This window comes from Diadema setosum, chromosome 1 (assembly GCF_964275005.1).
Source record: "Diadema setosum chromosome 1, eeDiaSeto1, whole genome shotgun sequence".
Classification (NCBI taxonomy): domain Eukaryota; kingdom Metazoa; phylum Echinodermata; class Echinoidea; order Diadematoida; family Diadematidae; genus Diadema; species Diadema setosum.
In genome coordinates, this window is record NC_092685.1 from 36,561,158 (window position 1) to 36,582,083 (window position 20,926).

The 20,926-nt window shown below is 36.1% G+C and overlaps 1 protein-coding gene across 1 annotated transcript in view; it reads right to left on the bottom strand.

Annotated features, from left to right (window-relative positions):
• LOC140234269 (uncharacterized) overlaps window positions 1-20,926 on the bottom strand; it is a 48,241-nt gene that overhangs the window by 18,230 nt on the left and 9,085 nt on the right. The window contains exons 4-20 of the mRNA XM_072314365.1: window positions 18,775-18,912; window positions 17,858-17,930; window positions 16,643-16,753; window positions 14,571-14,710; window positions 13,240-13,306; window positions 12,347-12,468; window positions 10,296-10,446; window positions 9,271-9,408; window positions 8,439-8,545; window positions 7,582-7,672; window positions 6,809-7,003; window positions 5,394-5,473; window positions 4,024-4,137; window positions 3,519-3,582; window positions 2,543-2,619; window positions 1,506-1,620; window positions 182-283 (exon numbers count right to left, since the gene is read on the bottom strand). Of these exons, the coding sequence (XP_072170466.1) occupies window positions 182-283; window positions 1,506-1,620; window positions 2,543-2,619; window positions 3,519-3,582; window positions 4,024-4,137; window positions 5,394-5,473; window positions 6,809-7,003; window positions 7,582-7,672; window positions 8,439-8,545; window positions 9,271-9,408; window positions 10,296-10,446; window positions 12,347-12,468; window positions 13,240-13,306; window positions 14,571-14,710; window positions 16,643-16,753; window positions 17,858-17,930; window positions 18,775-18,912 (1,885 nt within the window). The remainder of the gene's footprint in view (window positions 1-181; window positions 284-1,505; window positions 1,621-2,542; window positions 2,620-3,518; window positions 3,583-4,023; window positions 4,138-5,393; window positions 5,474-6,808; window positions 7,004-7,581; window positions 7,673-8,438; window positions 8,546-9,270; window positions 9,409-10,295; window positions 10,447-12,346; window positions 12,469-13,239; window positions 13,307-14,570; window positions 14,711-16,642; window positions 16,754-17,857; window positions 17,931-18,774; window positions 18,913-20,926) is intronic.

Genomic DNA, 20,926 nt, shown 5'->3' on the forward strand with positions numbered 1-20,926 from the left:
AAATCTTGCTTCTCATATGCCAATCAATTTCTTTACGTAAAATAGGCTGTTTATTTCAGGAGGGTTTACCAGAAAGGGCTTCTACCATTGGAAGGAAAAGAGAGAAGAGTTAGCTGTCCAACCAATGAGGAAGAAGGAGAGAAGAACTGGGGATTGTTTAAGGATAGTTGGAGCATCTTACCACTCTGCTGGGACGCCTCATCCGGGGACTACTGCTAATTCTTGGACTCTTCTCCTGCTCGCTCTGCCATGACAACGTGATAAGAAAAAAAAAAATAGTCATCTTCATTCAGATGATCCTCCAGATGACATAACAAGAATCAATAGGGCTTGACCCTCCCTGTGATTTACTGTATACACCATATATTTAGCAAAGTGTAATTTTTGCGAACCGGGACTTCCTGACAATTTCACAAGTGGTTAGATTCACGATTGTGGAGTACAGTACTGAAGAAAGAAATGCACACAGGCATGTTACATTTATGTTGGGATCAGAGTTATCATTTTCACGTGCTCACAAAATTCTACCCCACTCACAAATTTTGCAAAAATATAATCCCGCTAACATATGGTGTGTACAGTAATCATTCAGCTCATCCCCTGAAAGGTTTTTTGTTTGTTTGTTTGTTTGTTTTTTCAGCACATTTCCCTGACATGCGTTCTTCACCAATATGCACAGATGTCCTGAGATTAACTATCATTAAATATGAATCATATAAGTTTCTGTTTTCCTGTTGCATCACAATGACATCCTCTAGTTGACCTATTTTGCCAGAGTGGGTTTGTCCAGCAAATGTTTCATCTAAACATTTAGGAAAAATTCTACCACACAATTATCAAATAGCTCTGCCAATTTTGAGGAAGTGCATAGGCGCAAAAAGCTGTGTTACATCAGTCCATGATGGAAAATTTTAGTCTGAAGACCCAATAAGCACACATAACTGACACATTAAAGATGAATCATGATGCCATTATTGAACATACTGCCTGTCGCTTCGATAATATATTTCAGTTTTATCACATTCACCTGGAAGAGCCCATGGCACTTATCACAAAGAGCAGGGAGCAAACCTAGAGAAGCAACCTTTCCCATACACATTCTGGATGAACAATAAACGATACCAACCCATCCTGTACTGGCCCACAAAAGAGTAATAATGGTCTCCACAGCTTCTAATCAATCACATTGATTATGTAAGAGGTCAAAGAAAATTAATTGCTATCTAGTGTTGCTCCTGTCCTCATTTGCTGCTTTCATGCTCATCATCTTGTTATCTGCCTGGCAGAAGGGCCATATGGCTGTGGGCTCAAAAAAGCACACACACCTAAAAAAAAAATGGTAGTCATATCAAATGAAAGAGCTTTCAAAAATCTGTCAAATTATGCTATGAACGAAAATTCGATTTAGGAGTGATATTTCATGCTAGGGCCATTTGGGCAGGCTGGAGACAATCTGCTCTTCTGAGAGACTCAAAAGATTGACCTGAAAACCAAACCTGTGGGACTAGTCTGATTTGACAGCTTACCTCTTGAGCTTTCTTGTCAGAGTTCTGTGCTTTCTCGAGCTCCCTCTCCGTGCCCAGTTTGTTGTAGGCTTCGATCACTATGGCAACAAAGAGACTGGAGAAAAAAACAAGACATTCAGATTTGGTGCACACAATGATGTCATAAATAAATAAAAACCCTGAATATACAATCTGTGTTCATGTGTATTAGTGACAAAACCTGTCACTACAAAGAGCTTTTCCTGACTAATGTTACAGACAATATCTTGGCATCTTCCTGTATGGTTGTGTTCTGACTCCTGTGCCTATGTAATATATTTCTTATTTCTTGATGAACTATGTACATTGATCAAATTGATAACTGAATATACAGATGTAGAATACACTGAATCCATTCATGTACAATTTGTCTCAATTGTTTGAAGATGATATTAGTGTCACATCAGTGAAATGCTACTCTTGAGATAATGCATAATGGTCCTTAATCTGGCATATACATATGTATGTGTTATAAATTACAGCTCCTTCATGTAGTCTGCAGAACAAACATGCACAGGCATTTCATCATTTTGAAAGCTGTCATTATATTCACCCAGTTCAAATGCACACGACAAATAGCATAAGAATATTGTGCCAAGTTTAGTCATAACTGGGCCTTAGTCTGTTGGTGTTCATTCAATCTATTTCACTGCTGATCGGTGGAGAAAACATTGATAATAAATATCAATTTGTGCATATATCTCTATTACTCTTTTTATTTCATCTCCCTCTCTCTCTCTCAGAAAAAAGAAAATAGACAAGTACATTGAGAAGTCTTTAAAAAAAATGACAAGTCCTTACTTGTTGACTAATAAAAAATGAATAGCACTGTTTCTGCTGAAATTCCTGCTCAAATCAACAAAACAAGCAACACTCTATTTACAAGTTAAGTCAAACATAATGGTTTTTGCAATACTTTATCAATCAAACATACATTGTAATGGTTCTTGCAATATGTTTAATCTCCGCAACATCCCAGGATATTTGTCGCGACTTACTTCATGACAAAGAGATTGATGGTACTGAAGCAGCCAACGAAATATATGCAGACCCAGTCTGTGGTAGCAACCATAGCCTGCAAACAAAAAGATTACACAAATGTTCTTTATACTTAGCTCTTTTACTTTTTTAAGTTATAAAATTAATTTGGGTATCTACAACATCATACATATGTTTTCATTCTCATGTGCAATGTAACTCCACAAATCAAGTATCATCTTCATAAGATGTCCCTTGATACACACCCATAGCATCATAAAAACAAAGACAGCATAATCATGACATGTGATGAATGACAGCATGGATGACATTAATGACTGCTAGTACACGTGTATAGAAATGATGCACAGGGTCTGAGTGCATCACTAGGAATTGTGTGCATATGATAACTATGGCATTTTTCAACCAAGGAGGTGCAGTTGAGTGGGTATAGACCAGTTTCCCTGATTAAAGCATGCACACTATTCCTATTGACACACAAAAAGATGTGTGCATCATCTGTTTTATAGAATGATGGACAAATTTTTTGCCCCCCCCCCAAAAAAAAAAATAAAAAAAATAAAAAAAAAATAAATAAAATAAAATAAAATAAAAATAAAAATAAAACATTTTTTTTCTCTTTTTTGAATCATGCATCTGGTAATTATTGGATGCATGGCAAATTTCTTGGATGCATAACAGGCCATCTCTTGCTAAGTGTGCAAACTCTTGCTACTGTTAACGCATAGGATAGCATGTTTACAGTGGCTATACACCCGAGTCATTACTGGTTCACAAATGCGAAAGAATAAATCTTATGGATGCAATCACATGGATTTTGTGACAGACATTCAAAAAAGGTTAGGTAGAATTTCATCATTTCAGCAGGGAGGGGAGACCACTAATGGTACACTAACTTCACTGAGAGTAAACAATGTAGCCAGAGATTTGGTGAGGTTACAGTAAGGTATGTCTGCACATTGGTCGTCAACTCACAGCATTCATGATTTCATGCCAGTTACTTGTCGTCACGATCTGGAACACCATTAGCCAAGAGCACCTGGGTGGAAATGAAGGTCATTTGAGCAGTATTTAGAATCCTCATATCAGTCTTTCTTCTTTTTTTTTTTCAGATCACACTGAGAATCTTTAATACACAAATACACACAACATATTTTCAAAGTACACATCCTGACTCATGATTGGAAAACTGTAAATACTTGTCATTACTGTACACAAGACAATGAAAGTAATTTTACTTCTATGGTAAGCTGTAAATAATGTTGGACAAAATAATTGTAAGTTTTTTTGACTGAATGAGGTTGTTACACAGATCTTCCAGTGTCTTTGTCATCAAAACCACTATACTAGGTAAACATGGAGAAATTATTCTTTGGTAGTTATCACTAACAATGCTGTGTAATATATAACGGTTTGCCTCTACACTACACAATCTATTAGTGGGGGACCTGTTTGGGCACATACAATGGATTCAACTCACAGGAAAGAATCAAAGCCGATGCCACAGTTGTACTCGTACACGCCGGCTTCATAGCTTTCGTCCTTTGGGACATCATAAAACAGCTCCCAACCAAGGACAGAAAAGAAGAATGAACTGGTGAAAAGAAAAGATGGCAAACATTTACAAGTAAGATAGTAAATCTTGACTGATCATCTCCATCTGCAAAACCTTTTCCATGCAACATTTATTGCTAAAACAGTTTAAAGTTCTTTCTTTTTCATTTAATATCATCATTTTACTTTTGTATTTTAATGCCTGCTCTGTTTTGAAATGAATTCAATGATGCTGTGTTATTCTATGGGATCTGTGCTTTTTCATCACAAAATGCAAATTTTGGCAAAGATTTAGGATCATGTCATCCTGGTTGAGGGTTTGGCTTGGTAGGATTATAACAGTTTTATCGAGCCCTGGTTCTTTTGAAAGTAGTCTGAGATATGTCAGCACTATCTCATTATCTCAATACATTTCTGTAGAAATAATTGCCTGCAATCAATATTGGTGTCAACAACATCATGTAAGAAAAGCTCTGGGTTAATAAATGCAAAAATAAAAAAAACGACAAAGATGTGTATATATTAAGTCTACCACACATCGACCACCTATTTTCAGATTGACCACCCTGCGCAATGCTTTCTTGCGTATAAAACCAAAAGTACGCTTGGGACAGGGCGCAATACGCTGGAACATTCGGACAAGAATACAAATCAAGAGAAATTAGGGGGATACAGGTATATAACCTGAGGAAACAGGAGGAAAAAGAATTGAAGAAAATCATTATTAGTAATACACATAATTATTGTTACCATGTCTTTGCCATTCACTAGCTTTATGTGCTTTATCAATGGGAGAATGGGCAGTCATTTAAAATGATGAGCTTGCACCGGTGAACAGAAAAAAATGTCACTCGCGTTCGTTACCAAGAATTCTGCGTATACAGCACGAGTCAACATTCTGAGCCTGGGATATGAATCTGCGGTATTTTCTGCCACAAGTGAAATGAAATTAAGGTGAAACTGAGGGATATTTTCTAAGATTTAAGGTATTTAATAAAAAAGTGGTTGATGAGTAGTAGGTCCAACTATACCACGTATATCGTTACTCTAATACATATGACATGTTCCTGTATATCTGTCCTCCTATTTACCCATATTCATATCTATTTATCCATTATATCTATTATATCTATTATCGCTTTCTTTCTTCTCTGTCTCTCTCTCTTCAAATACGTACCTCTGCTCACGCCTACAAGCACAAAGATATACCATAAACTGCTCAATTATCATAATTTTATTGATGGCACAAGCAAAACTGGCTCTACTTCTTAATGAGACCCAATATAACTGACTTACATGATGATGAAGACTACAATGATGAGGTTGAACATGACAGGAAAGACCTTGATGGAGAACACCAGCACCGCCTTCTTGGTCTGTTGCCATGGAAACAAGAAACGATAACATCTCAGCAATACAGACATTCTGTATTGATATCACTATGAGCAGAGTTGGGAAAGTCTGTCATAACCTACAAGCACTATGAAAATATCATCAATGCCAAGAACTAAACAAACACAGGGAGAATATTGGTCTGCTACATAATTGAATTAACTTTTAATACCGGGAGAAATAAAATGGGGAGAAGGAGATTTACACATTTATCTGATTTTGGAAGTACCGGAGGCATACTTTGGAACCTGAAGATGCTTGACATGGCACCAGATAATGATGGTGACTATTTCTACAGCTTAATCACAAGTCAACTTTTATGAATTTGATTAAAAACTGATCCAAAAACAGCAGCAACAAGACAACTCATGAAGGACCCATGAGTTTGCTTGCTAATCAGCCTTCCTATTTGCATACCTTGTTCATTGATAAATGCAGATGCTAAAAAAAAAAAAAAAAATCAAATGCCATTCAACAAGGAATACATGATCCTCCTACCCACTCATGCCTGTACCCACTAGAGTTTTTTGGTGGGATGGTCACGTTGTTACACCGACACTTTATACAGAGTTACATTACAGCTTTTCTTTTAATACCTCTGCCAAGGGAGGAGGTTATGTTTTCATTCCGTTTGTTTGTTTGTCGGTGTGCAAAATAACTAAAAAAGTTGTGAACGGATTTTGTGAAACTTGCAGGAAAGGTTGAAAATGACATAAGGAAGAGATGATTAAATTTTGGTAGTGATCCAGAAAGTTTTATGGATTTTAAGAAGGATTGTCAATATTTTGGCAGGTAGGGTAAAGGACCTTGGGAGTTCAAGCTGCCCATTTTCGAGGATTTCATAATAAGTGCGCACTAAAGTGCGTGCTCTAGTTTCTGCTGGGGCGAGGCGTGCCGCCCAACTTAATATTGATAAAGTAACAAAAGATTTCTATACTGGGAAACCAGCCGACTTACAGCATGAATATGCGTGTTGGTGGAAATCACTGATCTCTCTGGAAGAGCAAGACAGTCTTGGAAATGAGTTGCTTGGTGGAGGTCTGCACTCTCCGAGTGCTTCTCTAGTTTTGTTTTTGTTTTTAATTTTCTTTAAGGAGCAATTGACTGAAAGCCAATCAAGACTTGTAGAGTTAACACTGAGAGTAAGAGCACATAAAGTGTAAGAGCTCACTTGATTTGAACTTTTTTGAACAGATACTTTAAAAAAGTGTTTAATCAACCCTTTGCGTGCTTTGAGTCTGATTGGCGCTGAAAAGCCCATAGCAGTATATACATTCATTTCCCTGGCAAAGAAAATGTTAAATACTCAACCTGCTCACCTGATCTGAATTGAAGCACACTCTAATGAGCACAGCAAGCCCTGAGATAATGTTACAGATCCAGAAGTAGGTGTTAGGGATGACATAGTACACAATGTTGGCTACCATGGCAATCACGATGAGGGCAATGTCCAGCATTTCAATGACCTGGAGCAGGTTCCGACCTTCTGCTAGGACACGTAGCACCACCTCAACCTGTATGGGTGAGGTCCAAAATCAAATATTATTACTATCTCCCAACACTTGGTTACAATGTTGACTTCTTTTTTTTTTCCAAGTTTACTATCTTCAAACTCAATACACAAAACTTAACCCATTGAGGACGGGCTGATTTTGCTACAACATGCAATTTCCCATGGACCTCTGCCCCGTTATACTGGGGACTCATCTTCAACAAGTTAATATGAAACTACAGGATGTACACTTATGGTGTCTCCAGGACTACTTACCCCTGAGATTTTCTAATGACTTGTTTTACTGGCAATTCATAGTCAAAGCCATCTCCTGGCACAATCACTGTCAGAATGATTTAATGAATAAAAACCTCAGTGTTTTTTTGTTTTTTGTTTTTTTCATGTATTATGTATTCAATCTTTGGTAATGAAAATTTTCGGAGAGATAATTCAAAGACATGAATTTTTTCAAGCAAAAGAAAACATGTATCTGTCACTTTATTATCTATTCAACTATCTTCTAACATTATAACTTCATTGAAACCAAAGTTACTACATCGTGAATAAATATAAATTGCATATTGGCAAATGATTACTCACAAGGAATGCAAAAATGATGGTCGTCTTTAGAATCTGAATGCTGAGCATTGCAGTTTTTGACATGTCATACCACTTCAGGCAAAACAGGATGCTGTGTGAAGGCAGACAAGAAGATATTTATTAATTAATTAATTAATTCATTCATTCATTCATTCATTCATTCATTCATTCATTCATTCATTCATTCATGCACTCTATCGTTGTTGTTCTCTTTTATTCGTTCAAACACTTCTTCTATAGTTCCTTTCTTAAATCACTTTTTTTCCCTCTCTTTGTGCAAGCAGTCATGGCACTATAGATAAACTAATTAATTCCATTAGCCACTTTGCATTTATGATGAAGGCATTCAAATTTTAATGCATTAAGTGATTCTTTTCTAGTCAAATGTCAACGCATATAAATTTTTACCATATTATTTTCATTAACCAAGAATTAAGAGGAATATACACTTAAAAAGAGATGAGATAAAGTGGCAATAGTGTGCCTTTGCCTCATATAAATTGTACCTTATATCACTTTTTTTTTCTTTGCTAATGGAGATGAATACACAGACACACACACTATTCTACAGGTTATCCAACACCTCGATATCAAAGAAAGAAAATGCTACTCTCAATAACAATTCAATGTGGTCAATCATAAATGCATGATTTTGCAATTGCCTAAGAATACAGACAGGCTTACAAACCACTCTTCCCCTCACAGATTTTGAAAACTGAATACTGCTTCATAGTACGCTAAAGCAGAGAGAAGTATTGAGGAAAATGTTAGCGACTGGTGGCAATAGCAATCAACAGATCAGGGCAGGAAAAAGTAAATGACAATGTACTGCAGAGTGTTCCCAGCAGGTATCTCACCAGTGAAGTAGAATGAGAGTTAGCACGACTCTGGAAAAGGCCTTTGAGCGAATGACCTTCTGACAAAATGACTGCATCATGAAGACAAACTTTGACCCGCCGGTATCCTGGAAATAATCACCAAAAACAAATTGAATTTAATTTGCAGACAGTAAAGTAGAGTGCAAATACACCATTACCAACTGAAACACCTTGCTTTTCATTTGTGTCTCATTTCACTTCATTGTGTAGTACTCATGCATCATCTATAGTACATGTAGATATCCATTACACAAAAGCAATCATTTATAATGTTAGAACATGATATACACGGTATAATGAAAATAACTGCACTTAAATTAAATTTTGGTAATGGCGCTGAATCCCTAACATGAGATAGAAAATGCAAATTTTATTTCAACAGTATTCCATTAACACATCAATATGTTAACAAATCTTATATCAATGGAAAATAAAGAAGATTTGGATACATACATTTCAACATATTTAGAAGACAATATTAATAGACATCAACTATCATAACATATCAAAATAGATGATTATTGCATGGGTTATGATTTCTTGATGCATACTGTATAAGAAGGAATGCATACCAGACTGCCGTAACTGCCAAGGCTCACATATTACTATAATATATGCAATAGCAAAAGTGCATGGATGAATGGTAAGTTCCTGTTATCAAAATGTTTTCAAAGTTATCAAAATGATAATACTTTTTTTTTTTTTTTTTTAGAGGGGATTGGGATGTTAGGAAGGAATTTGCCCAGATTCTGAGAGACTATTCACACACTCTCTCCTCTTGCTCCATTCTATCTTAGGCATTTTGACTTACGATATCATAAAACTTGTCTTCTTCAAACTCAAACGAGAGTGCTTCGTTCAGTCTGATGGTCCATTCTAGAGAGTCCACCTGTCCATCATTGTTGTCGTCCAGGTAATCAATCAGCTGGCTGTTCATCTCATCAGTGTGCTGTCAATAAAATTCAATGAGTAAAAAAAAACAGTTTGTTTATTTGTATTGTGTTTATTTTTCCATATTCCATGTTTAACAAACAAACCATGAACATAACCAAAAAATGCATGGGAGAATTGTCAAATACAGCATTAAAAAAATTAAACATGTGAAATATGAGGAATCTAAATAAAAACATTGCTTGTAGGGTGTAGATATATATCAGAAGAGAAATATATCAGAAGAGAGGAGCTATAAATTCAATCAAACAACAAAATTTAGAAATAAAGTGGAAATCTCAGGTCTGAATTCCAGTAAAGCTGTAGGGGAAGAAATCCAGTGATATAGGATGTTAATTATTAACAAAAAAGCACATGACTTAGCAATGCAATACTCTTAAAATTGCTATTTTTGCACAAGTATTTTTTCATCCTTGGCTGGGTAAGAAGATTTTTGTGTGTTTTTAATTCTGTGGAATCAAGACAGTTATTACAGGACCAAATGACATACAAAAATATTTTGCATGGTTTTATTTTCACGCTGGTTTCTTGCCACATAAAATGTGTGAAAATTTCCACACCACATTAATTTCCACTTCTACAGTATAGGATCTAGCTACTTGTTGTTAAAATACTGTCAGCATGAAATAATTCACAATGAAAATTTTGGCAAGCTAACTATCTGACTGAACAATCCTAAAAATTATAAAAACAAGCAAAGTGCACTGATATTTGTCCAGCACAAAGTGCACTGATATTTGTCCAGCACAAAAAATAAATCAATAAATAAATAAATTAGGCGAACACTTTCCCATTTTGTAATAGTTTGTACAAATATTTAAAGGTATGAATGCTTGTATATACATATGTCCTCAGTTAAAGGGAATGAAAAGAAGTGTTACTCACATGAGGCTTGAGAATCTTGAGGAGCTTGAGGAAGCGTCCGTCTGTGATTGGCAGGCTGCCGTTGCCAAGGGGATCGAGGAGGTTCCACGCCTTGGCAAGCTCCGCCCTCTCCCTGGCACGCTCTTTCTTGACATGCTTCTTGGCAAAAGACCTGAAAAACAACAACAACAACAACAAAGGAATACATGGAATAAGTGTGGTGAGTTCACACAGAAAACAGGCTTACAATCATCAGAAATGCTTACAACTGCACTCATTTTATCTTCTGTTTCAAATACTACAACACATAGGCAGATAAAAGATACTTAAAACGACACTGATCACCCAATATCTAGAGCTGGCTGGTTCTTCTTTAAATCATGTTTATCAGCAAATGACCTAAGAAACAACAACAATGTAAGGATGGTGAATTCAACCAACTTACCCCCGAGCTGCAGTTTCCTCTACACACACACACTAATGCTCAAATAAAATGCCAAGTCATCTTTGCATTATGCATTACTTGTGTTATTTTGAACAGAAATACAATTCACTTTCTTACAAGGCCAGTCAAAGGGTAGCTATTAAAGAATATTGGATTGAAAGACCTCGGGTGTACATCGTCATTATTTCCTCTGGCCACATTTGTCCAGAAGAGATCAAGCCAATGGGGGGGGGGGGGTCATAACATAGCAATAAATTCCTTCTATAATGACCTCCTGATTAGGATCACTAAAATCAACAGCCAGTCAGAGTGACCTCTGAAAGATGAGGAGCAGTGAGACAGTTAGGTAAACACTCTACTATAGAGACAGACAACGAACCGGGATCCATGATCACACTCCCCCCCCCCCCACCCCCCCGCCCCCCCATTTCGAGGAAGAACAAAGTCAAATCGGGGTAGGGCGTCATTTCATAAACACATCCTAAAAATTCAAGGAATGATATCACCTAGCCAGGATATGATAAATCATAGGATATTGCATACCAAGGTCCACACACCATCACCTACAATCAATATTTGCTATTTGTGTTTGATCAATTATTTAAAAAACCAACATCATTACAACTATGCATTCCTGGAATTATCATCTCTCAAAAAGAAATAGTCAAAAAGTCTTTGAGATAACAAGTACAAGTCTCCTAGGAAGCTTTCCATCTTAAACTATCTTTGTTTTTTTCACTACCATAATACTTATCCATTAACAACGTGATTAATTGTCCATATCTTTAATGTATTAATGGTCCTTTGTGCACAATGTCTGCAATTCTGCCTGTGGGCTGAGATGGATGTTGCTCAATAAAATACTCTTTCAATTCAATTCAAACCATTCAGAGGTGGAAACTGAAATGAAAGCTCTTAATTGCTACATTACATCTCTGTTAGTCTAACTTTCACATTTTTTCTCGCAGCACTGCACAAAAAGTGTCACTATCTACAGCAGGTACATGATATCGTCGCTGCAAGTTTTGATAGGTACAAGGAATCGCAAAATCAAAAATACTTTTGCATGACGTTGAAGTGACATCAGAGCCTCAGCATTCTGTTTACCAAAAGTTTTAAAACAGGAGTTGGAGCTGAGATTAAACTGGACAATGCTACTCCTCTGTAAACATCGCATGAAAGGTTTGCTTTGCTCTCGTCTTCACCATATTCAAGGTTTTCTAGATGATTTTAGGCATAAACTTATGACACAAGACATCAATCATTACACTACACACACTTGTACAAACACATACAAATCCATCACAGCACATTACATTACAGCACATGAAAAAGAGATTTCAGAACTCATTTCCATAACAGGGGAGAAAAATCAATCAGACCTTTCAAAAAGAAAAAAAAAAAGTGCAACAGGCTGGGCTCTACAACCATCAGATGATGAATATGATCTGCTGACTTCAACATTCTCAAACAGTAAAATTCATTCCCTTTAAGTGAACAAATAAAGTACACCAAGCTTGGCTCGTAATGATCAGGTAAAAAATATGACCTATTGACTTCAATATTCCCAAGTAACATCAAGCCTACTCTACCTGTTACAGAAGGATAGTGTGGTGACTTGACTTACCAGTAGCTGTCGACGATGATAGCAAGCATGATGGCAGTCAGGAAGAACACTCCCACAAAGACAAATAGACCAAAGTAGAGAAAGTTCCAGCGGCTGCTGGAAAACGCCGGAATCATGACATCCTACAGATGTGTGTGATAACCAACACAAGATGCACATTAATATTACTCTTTCATTCTCCATCTGCCTATAACAATTGAGTTCAAATTGGAGTGAATTCACACATCTTGATATGTTAATATCCAATAAAAAAGTGTATACTCATCTATTTATTCATCTATCTCACTTATCTATGCAGAAATACAGACAGATATCGTCCTGTTGCTTGTATGAAATCATCTGCACTGAAAAACAAATTTTCGACACTCTTGGGAGAAACAAAACACACAACTTTAGGGTAACATGTTTTACTTGATATGATATGAAATCATTCAGTTGTTCATTACTACATTTCCAGAACAATATAAGTTTTTCAACATTGTAAACTATGCCTTTGTTGTCACACTACTACTACTACTACTACTACTACTACAACTACTATTACTATTACTAATACAACTACTATTTCTACTACTACTACTACTACTACTACTACTACTAACTACTACTACTACTACTACTACTACAACTACTACTATTACTACGTAACTACTACAACTACTATTACTACTACTACTACTACTACTACTAATACTACTACTACTACTACTACTACTACTACTACTACTACTACTACTACTGCTACTACTTCTACTACTACTTCTACTACTACAGCTGTACTAATGACATTGAAAAAAAATAATGCTGATATTGAAATCATAACGACTTTCAGCACTACTATCATCATCATGACTATCATTATCTTTATCATATCATTCATCCTTGATACTAACCGGATAATTCTCGGTAGAGAGTAGCACGAAGAGCCTTAGAAATGAAATGCCAACATGATCAAATGCCCTGGATAGGAGAGAGGAAACATTAGGGACATATTTCATGACAATCCATAACAAAAAGCTCATGCATGAAGTAAAAGTCCCAGCAATGAGTGACCAGGTCATGGATGTATTTAATACTTGATCATACAGTGTATTCCTGTTATAACGAACACAGTTATAATGACATTCTGGTTACAACAAAATAAAAAACCAGGCGGCAACATTATTCTCTCTTTGCTTTTCATTACCTCCACCAAGGGAGGAGGTTATGTTTTCGTTACCGTTGGTTTGTTTGTTTGTTTGTTTGTTTGTTTGTTTGTTTGTCCTTGTGCAAAATAACTCAAAAAGTAGTTAACGGGTTTGGATGAAACTTACAGGAACGGTTGAAAATGACACAAGTAACAAACGATTACATTTTGGTAGTGATCCGAGAATTTTTGGGGAATTTATGAAGGATTTTTTATATTTTGACGGGTAGGGTCAATGAACTTGGGAGTTCAAGCTGCGCAGTTTTGAGGTTTTCAAACGTGCACTAAAGTGCATGCTCCAGTTTCTGCCAGCAGCTGGGTGAGGCGCGACGCGCAGCTGAGGGTTTATGACGTAACAAAGGTGTGGAAATCACTGATCTCTATGGAAGAGCCCAAAGAGCTTTTCCCCAGTGGTGGAGAGGAGAAAAATCTCTTTGGGAAGAGCAAGATCATTGGTGGAAAGTAGCTGCTTGGCAGAGGTCTGCGCTCTCAGAGTGCTTTTCTAGTTGTTTATTTGTTCGCTTATAACGAAATTCTGATGTAATCAAAGAAAACTGCTGACTTTGTTATAATGGGAGTCCATTGTATCAAAAATTTCCTCAAAAATATTAGATTTTCAACTTCAAACTGTGAGATTGTATTCTTAAGGTCGATAAGCATTCATAAATTTTAGAAAATCCTTCTATGAGAATATTTCTCATTACATATCATTCATGTAGTGGCATCTGTGAATGCACTACACTGAAAAGAGAATGAAATGGGAGAGAAAAACTGTGTGATATCTCATACAAGATTCACCTAAAAGGAGCATGTACCCATTGTTTTAGTGATTGTTTGTACATGGCATTCACATTCTATTCACAAGCATTCTCTTGCTTTTTCTTTGCAGGACGCCAGTATCAAGAGTGTATATCAATTCTTTTTTTATGACTTACTTCTTAAAACACATGGCAGAAATAAAGGTAGAATAGCTCTCATCTAAACTAATGCTTTTCATCACGGAATGGAAAAAAAATTACTGCTGTGCAGTTCACTTACCCTATATATACATTAGTTTCATTTCTATCACAACCCGAACTGTTGTTGTCGCTGTTTGTAATATCGTGGTAAGTCTCATCATACAGGTGGACTCCAACAGCAGAAAACACAATGATGAAGAAGACAATGCCTACAAAAACCTGCACAAAAAGAGAGCAAAGAACACAATACACATTCTGATATTCTCTTCTGCACTAAGATTGAAACTCCTGTTACAATGAGATGGTGTATATGCCACATATTTGGCGATTCAAATTTTCTCGAATTGGGCTTCTCGATATTCTAGTGAGTGATTAGATTCACGATCACGGAGCACAGCACTGGACAGAAACATGTATGCATGTTAAAATCAGAGTTCATATTTTCGTGTGTTGTTAAATTTGCAAATTCCAGGTAGCATCCAACTCATGAAATTTGTGGAAATAAAAGCCAACAAAATGCATGGCATATACAGTATAATAAAAACTGAGTAATAATAGTGATAATAATAATTATGACATTAAAATAACATAAATATTCATGATCAAGATCATCATCATAAACATCACCATCATCAGAATCATAGTGATATTGACATACATGCTTATGTTTAGGAAACAGGAGTGACTGGAAAAAAATTGGCAAAAATATGCATTTTTAGCAGTGTCCCATACATCATTAGGAGTTGGAAAAAACAGGAACACAAGGTTGCGAGATGCTTTTTCTTTCCTTGAAAAAAAAAAAAAAAACACCCCAAAATAGGGATTGTTCTGATTAAAAAAAAGGAACACTTGGTAGGTGTATAATGATAATAGTAATACTATAATTGAAAAAGATAGGAATGATGATAATAACAAGCTCCATGACAATGATTACAAAGGATATCATTTGGTCGACGTCAGTGACTTTCAGCTCATTGTCAAAATTACTGGAAATTAGCATATAAAATTATTCTGAGCAGTCATTTCAGAGCCAGTAAATTCTTTTGTAATATATTCCATTCCAAAATTAGACTATGGGAGGCTCTGAACTTGCATCAACCTGATCCACTTGCAAACAATACACCCGGGACCAACGGGAAGCGAACACCTATTATTCTTGGTAATTGATCTGATGCTCGTGAATGGGGTAAAATGAATGACACTTCTTTTTTTTTTGGCAGCGGGTTAATTCATCACATTCAGTGCTTCTCCTTCATGCCCTGTAGGTAGGCGCCATCAATGGTATCACTGGCCTTGTAATTCTCTTCACCGTGTTTCTTGTATGTCAAAGGGATATATGAATATACCTACTGTGAAATGACATCAATAAATATTTATGTTGCATAACAGCAGATTGCCACATGGAAACTGATTTCTGCACAGCCAGCTACATGCTAAATTGAGTTTCCTGTCGCACATTCTTCTGTCCTTGTTGTTGGGACGTTTAGACTTTATCAAATTTCTTTTCTTTACAATGATGGACAATGATACTGCTTATCAGTCAATAGTCACATGGCAAATGGATTTCTTTATGGCCAGTATGATACTAGACTGAGTTTTATGATTTGGTATTAACTCATGAGTTGTGAACAACCAAATGAATAATATTATGGAGGAACAATCATGCACTTGAAATCTAGTAAGTAATACTTCTACATGGGTGCATTCAACATCATCTGCAGGTTATATGAACTTGAAGGAACTTCTCACAATGATTGTAAAAGGCACAAAGTTTTTTAAGTATTGCATCAACACTGAATGAGTAAAATAATTTGTGATTTTAAATTATGTGTCAGCCAAGATTTAGCAGAATTCTATTTTCAATAATCTGTGAAATTTCTCTACTGTAGAAAAAAAAAAGTGCATAATATTCAGCGGTAAAGACAAAAAAAAAAAAAAAAAAAAAAATCAGTCATGTTTTTAGATGATCTATCCACCAGCAATATATTTGTGTATGTGCATGTGTTTGCAAGTCTGTGTGCTTGTCTTTGCATCATTAAAATCATTTCTTGCTATGGGGAAATCACTAAGCAAAGTTATCATCACAACCATTGTCACCGAATGATAACAAGAATCAGGGAGATTCACACTTGATATTGAAGTACAACTTACCTCAACAAACTTCACGACACTAGACATAACCACATCCCAGATGTGTTGCACATTGTTCAGCTTGCACAGAATGATGAATGCCCGCAAACATCGAAAGGGCTGAGCCAAACGCTGGTGGAAAAAAAAAGAAAGAATCAAAATGGACAAACTACAAACAGTGGTCTGCTGGCTGAACACTGAGATGAGTTTGATTTCCAAAAAACAAAAACAAAAACAAAAACAAAAAAACGAACAACAACACAGTTCTGATAAGTTGATTACCAAATTGATAGAATGATTCAACATTAACTCCACAAACCAACCACAACAGATTGGGTAACGGGGTCTCCAGTTCTGGAATTTGTTGACATTACAAAATTTGAACTGAGCAGTATCACTACTAATTTTTCCTCTTACTAACAGGGGAATTATTCTACTATGTTTCAACTTGGCACTAACATACCACATACCAGCATGCAAATACGCAATCTATGGCAACTCTACAGTGACCATTTGCAATCTGATAAAACCTTGGACACTTGCTAAGTGATGTTCAGCAAACCTTACAAAGGCAGTTTGACGTAAATAGAACACTGACAAAGCCGATGTGGGAAGAAACACAATTGTATACACAGTATCTGCACTAAACACAACACACAAATCTTAGGTCATACGTTAGAGGAAGAGATTGAAAATAGATAAAACACCAAGGAACAAACAAAAAAATGGAATTCAGAGACCTAGATTCAAAAAGAGTGCCGTAAAATCTACTACATAAGTATGGTCAATCTGGTATTTTTCCCCCCCAGAATCATACTCGTAAAAAAAAAAAAAGATAATAAAAACACTTAAAATGATAAAAATCATTTGTTGAGCACAGAAACTATGACGTTATACTGCGCTGCAAGAGCTCATCAATGTTTTTTTTTTCTTCTGCTGCACTGTACTGAATAATTTAAATGCATTTAAAATATTGAATAATTATCGCATTCACATAATATACAAAGATAATGAAGGTACATATACAATAAGAGTTTCGTAGTGCACACAAACACATACAATGGAATATTAGGTTGGCCTTTATTTGTGATGTATATTTCTGTCCACATGGCACAATACATTGTATGTCATAAATTCCTTACACTAACTTCTAGAGGGAAAAAACCTTCATAAACAACTCTGATAACTAAGCAGAAATATTCTTGACTGGAGCTCCATAGAGTAGTACTCTCTTACCTTGCCTATGATCACTTCTAACACCAGCATGAAATAGTCCACACAGTACATGCAGGTGAGAACAAATTCACTCCTGGTGAAGTACAAGAGAAATATAAGAAAATTTTAATAACAGAACAAAGAAAAAGAATGTAAAAATCACAGATATACCAGTACGATTCTTTCTCTTTCAATATACAGAGTATTAAACACCCCCCTCACCCTAACAAGACAGGACTGTGAAACTGTCACATTAAAGGTGCTGTTTAACATTGGGAGTAGTGACTTAAAAATGTTTGAGATATTACACTTGATGCATGTGTATAGGTCAGTTGTATCACAAAAGTCCTACCCTGTAAAATTTTGCAATGAAGCCCCAAAATATAAGGAAATATAACTATTTTTCCTCCATAAAACATAACAGTAGATGGTTCAGTCTAGAAACATTTTAGCATAATTACTGTTCACATTTTGTATATTTAACAACGCTTTACATAATAATACATTGGTTGTTTCTATCCCTAACTCACATTTCAGAACTATTTTGAAGCACCTTTAAAGCTGGGTTTTCGTTTCATCTGCAAATGCAATTGAGCAGGTTGACATACTTCGCCAAACATAACAAAGTATCTCACTTAATTCAAACAATTCTATTTTGTTTTTCTCTCTCCCAGCAATGAAAGTAACTACTTCTTAACAATGAGAATAGAAAAGGAAAGAGGAATATGAGGCAAACACATATTTGGCATACCACAGTACTTTACATCTTGTGTGTACCACATATATCTACAGTAGGAGCTTTAGGCCACTTGTTGCAAAACCAGGCAGATTATGAAATATGATTATTGAGTTTGTGCTATCTCATGACATACAATGAAATGTCCATGAGCTCCAAACACACCATGCTACAGCATCTCTCACATATGATGTCCACTCACCTCAACCACCTGTTTTCGTCCAGTGACCAAAACACTCGCCAGGACAGGAACCCCATGTGCACACCAACGTCAATGGCATAGACAATAAGGCAAAGAGGAGTCAGGCCCAGGACTATGTAGATGGTGGGAGATGCTTGTCTGTGTGGTCAAGAATAAGAACAAAAACTATCCTATTGCAAACTGCACCTGTTAAAAAGACATCTAATATACAAATTGTACATACTTCCAATATATGAGTTGCATTACACAGGGCTGCACACTAACCCATTTTTTTTTCTTCTGGTTTGACCTGTTTGTTGGACCAGTAGGTACCCAGTTTTTCTATTCTTCACTGGTCCATTCCTGGAAAAGTTCCTGGTCCAACAGTGATTTTTTACTGGTCAGGGACCATCGTACCAGTGCCAGTGTGCAGCGTTGCATTACTTTGGCTCGTCTAGAACACCATGGCCAAAACAGTCAAACCTTTTCTAGAACGACTGCTCAAGGGAAACACAAGTTCAGTCATTAAAGTCAGGTGGTCGTTTTAGACAGGTTGGGTGCAGTAGCCATCATGACAAACATGTTATACTCGTATGGTACAATATGTGTGTGTACAAAAATGTACTGCCTATATCGCATAGACAAGAACTTATTTGATGCAATAGCTGACAAAGCTAGAGTGTATTGTAAGCTGGCCATTCTGCCTATAGTACAGCTGTCTTAATATCAACCATATTGGCCCGAATTCACGAAGGTGGTACAAATGAAACCATGGTTTAAACCATGGACAAAAACCATGGAGCGCCAAGTGTCGCACAAAATATTTCGTTACGAAATTGATCATTTCGTCGACAAAATGACCGTTTCGTTAACGAAATTATAATTTCGTGGACGAAATGTTCATCTAGTTACAAAATGTTGTCATTTCTTAACAAAATAATCATTTCATCGACGAAATGACTGATTTCGTGACGAAATATTCCATGCGACACTTGGCGCTCCATGGTTTTTGTCCATGGTTTAGACCATGGTTTCATTTGTACCACCTTCGTGAATTCGGGCCATTATGGATGAATTGGATGCACATTAGGGGCCTACCTAACTTTCTAAAATGCCTTAATACACCTGACTTCTGCAACATTGATTATTTTCTAGAGAGCTATCTCTCTATATTTACATATATGTACATCATGTGCATCTATGATCTTTCCTTCTACAACACATTTTAATATTCCATCTATCCATTTCTATCTAAGCCTGTCTCTTAACCGTTTTCCTACGCTACTGTTACCATGCACACTGTATGTTTTAGGTTTTGTTGTTTTCCAAACATGATCCGCATGCACTCCCATCAACAGGGGTTGAAAAAGTTAAGTCATTCTCTCTTCTCTTTTTTTTTAATTATATACATGGAGATGCAAATAACAAACCACTCACTGTTTTATAACAAGACTATCACAAGTATGCATAGAGACAGACACAAGTCATGTACTGCAAAATGTCAATTTACAGTACCACACTTGGTGCTCATTTAACCGGAACGCTGCGTCAAAACTATTTGCACAGTCACAACATGATGACATAAGATAATCGAGGGAAAATCCATTCAGCACCAGTCCACTCAAAAAGTCCCCCCCCCCCAAAAAAAAAAAAAAAAATCTCAAAGTAAAGTAATAAAAAAATTTATGGCACTTCCTCAGGTATTTGATCAAGATGAGTATTGATTCTACATTCCAACATCAGAGAACAAACATTTGTACATAGTTGAGACATGACAGTCGGGAATACCCCATTCACAGCATAATGATAACAATGTGTACACGGCCCATTGCACAATTATCTCTCAAAATCTTATGACGACATTATTACTTGGTGCTCTTCCATTTCAGAGTTTGGTCACCAAAATAATGGGTATAAAAAGCCCCTGCACAATTTTTGTTTTTAGTTTTTTTGTTTTTTACTTATTTAAGTTTTTCTTTTAGTTGGTTTTGTTTTTTTCTGAACACAGCTTACAAAAATGGAAACATATTATGGCTGCATATCTTCCAGACTTATCTCACTCTGGCTCATTTAGTTTGGTGAGTCTACAATAGAAAATAAATACTTAATAAAAAATACCATAAAACCAAATACCACAAAATATTGGAAATGTCATGTCACCTAGAGCAAAGAA